The sequence below is a fragment of the Austrofundulus limnaeus genome, unplaced genomic scaffold, assembly GCF_001266775.1.
Source record: "Austrofundulus limnaeus strain Quisiro unplaced genomic scaffold, Austrofundulus_limnaeus-1.0 Scaffold946, whole genome shotgun sequence".
NCBI classification, from domain to species: domain Eukaryota; kingdom Metazoa; phylum Chordata; class Actinopteri; order Cyprinodontiformes; family Rivulidae; genus Austrofundulus; species Austrofundulus limnaeus.
Window position 1 is genome coordinate 105,747 of NW_013953348.1, and position 2,772 is coordinate 108,518.

Below are 2,772 nucleotides of genomic sequence, written 5' to 3' on the forward strand. Positions count from 1 at the left end.
GTATATCTACTGATGTAATTTAAAATTATTTGAACAAAGGTAAAAATAAAACCTTTAGAAGCAAGTCTACATAAATATTTATTTCCATGTTCAAATTGAACATTAATCTTTCAGTTAAACAAACTTAACGTAAACACTACTTTGAATTTAGTTTCCTTCTTTTCTCCTGCCTGTTGTGCACACATTGTTCACACTCTGAATACAGTCCTAATGTTTGACCATCTCTGTCTTAGTTTTAAAGTTGTCTTGCAATAATTTACAATATTTGTCTGGCTTGGTCCTGTGTGACTGTGTTCTTGTTTTTGTGACTTTGGGGGACTTTTTCGTGCCCACTGGAACGCTGGGCCCGGGTCTCCTCACTGGAACTTAGACTTTATGAGTCAGAACATCACTTCAAGTGGTTCTGATTGAGGTCTAATGCTTCACCTCCACAGAACAAATGTTTAGTGATCATAATTTATCAGATTTAAAAACTTTGCCCCCTGGTGTTCAAAATGGGGAAGTACATTTGCTTAACAGATAAATGTAAGCTTCTCTGTAGCAATAGAAAAAAATAACTTCAAATAATTTCTTTTATCCTGTTTGTAAACTTTGTATTAAAAGCTTTTTATAAGTGTAGAGAATGGAGTAAATCAGTTACTATTTGAGCATGAATTTGTGCTCCTTTCATTTTCTCAAATATAAATAAAACAATAGATTTTATTCTGAGATGTCAAAACAAAAGACAAGTTTACCAACTAATAAAAACAATCTACAATTATCTGAATAATTTCTGTTGAATTTCAAGATATCCAGTTTTATGCTGATAGTAATATTCTCATAGCCTGGTTAAAACCGGACCCTTGTCTTTTGCTTTGCTTTATACAAGGGTCTGCACTCTCAGCTACAGAGAAGTGATTCTTGCTGGAGGCGTGGCCTCTGCTGAAGTTTAAAATGATTGGATCAGTTGGCTGCAGTGTATGTGCATGCTAGCTCTGCTGTGAAGGAGGCTAAGCTAATAAGCTAACCAGAAATTGCGTGAGCTGTAAACAACCCTACTGAGAGAGAAGTACCGATCCGAACGAGACGACTAAATGAGAGCTGCTGCTTTGTCAGACTAATTTAATTTAATTTGAAGCCTTATCAACACAGACTGGCTTCATTCACTTCCTCCACTGCTGTATGATAAAATAACTAGCAGACACTGCGCAGAGCATCGACGTAATTCAAAACTCCTCCTTCTGTTCTCTGATTGGCCTGAATGAAATCTTTCTGAAGAATTCCTTGTCTGTGGGAGGAGTCCCAGACGGAGCGGTGAAGGAAACTAGAYWTGAGCGGAGCTGCGTAGGAAGGTGAGGACCAGGCTAGTGTTGTTACAACACATTAATCAGAACAAACATCAGAGTTAGGACAAAAYGCTTTGGGTCATTTTGATGGCAGTAAAAGGATTAAAGTTGGTTTGACGTATTTCTGCCTACAGCCAAAATAAGTCCTGATAATTTTTAAAAATATGAATCTCTGACCTCTAGTTTTCCCTTCCTTTCAGATGAAGAGTTCTGTTGAGACYTCAAACCTTGAAGATGATTTTCAGAGAAATGAGCTGAGAGCATAAACTGTGAGGAAAGATAAAAATCACTCTGATGACGATTGTGACTCTTTGTAATCAGGGTAACATACCGTTAGGGTCATTTCACGCTGCATCAAAGACAGTCAGCTATAAGAAGGTGACTCTGATCCTCTCATGTGTGACACCATGAAACAGGTTAGCTAACAGACCTCATTCAGAGGAGACAGTCTGGTTCTGAACAGAAGACTTTCTGGACTTGTTCCCTTCTAGGCTTTTTGTTTTTAAATCGGCAGTGTCTGTGAATYAACCTACAACAACCCATAAAAACTCAACAAAAATCAAACAGGATGCAGCAGCTAAAGAAGACAAAACAGAGACTCTGCTCCTCCTGATTGGACGGAACAACAGGAAGAAGAAGAAGCACAGCGTGTGAAAAGTGCGAACGTTTCAGCATTCATTAAGAAAGGACAGGAAGTGAAATTTCTAAATGGCTTAAAGCTTTAGAGTTCTCAGCGCTCGCTTGACTCGGCAAACATTTTGTCATGTTTGTGAAGGATATGATGATTACAATGTGTTGATGAAGAGTAGGTGTGCTAGCCTCCTGGCACCATCTCAGCAGGACTTTTTGCATAAAATGTAAATCTCCATCATCGTTGTCCTGATTATTTTTATTTTCAAGCAAACTCCTCCCCCTCGTTCGTCCCCTGCCGACTTCAAATATTTCTTCACAAGCAAGAAGAATTTTTCCCCAATTTTTAAGCTTCTTTTTACTTTGTTTTCTTTGTCGTTGTTGGTGGTTGTTGTTGTTGAGTGGTTGTAGTTGCTGAGCAGAAGGAGAGTAAAATGGGAGTTCTCCTCCTTCTCAACCTCCTCCTGCGGGGGTTGCTGCAGGCTACGACCCCTCCCGCTCTGTGGAGGAGTCGGCGCCCCGCCGCACCGGTCGGTCCAGGCTCCTGGCTCGGCCGCTGTTCAGCGTCGGGCTTCGTGACGACTTCAGCAGCTTCTCCTCGAGCTCGTGCAGGGATGGCTCCTTGTACATGCAGACTACAGAGGAGGAAAACAACTTTAATACCTTCATGAGCTCCTGATGTTTCTTCTGATGCATACTTCACATTTACAGCATGTCTCACTGTGTGGATGCTATGCCTTCAACTCACTCCCACGTTTAGAAAAAGTATTGTTTGTTTACTTCTAATAAAAGAGTCTTACATGTAAGATACAAAGTA

General features: G+C 40.2%; 1 protein-coding gene across 1 annotated transcript in view; it reads right to left on the reverse strand.

Annotated features, from left to right (window-relative positions):
• Positions 1-2,205: 2,205 nt before the first annotated feature.
• Positions 2,206-2,772, reverse strand: part of LOC106533441 (fibroblast growth factor 12) — a 13,030-nt gene continuing 12,463 nt past the window's right edge. Inside the window, exon 5 of the mRNA XM_014029729.1 lies at positions 2,206-2,590. Within this exon, the coding sequence (XP_013885183.1) occupies positions 2,439-2,590 (152 nt within the window). The 3' untranslated portion in view covers positions 2,206-2,438. The remainder of the gene's footprint in view (positions 2,591-2,772) is intronic.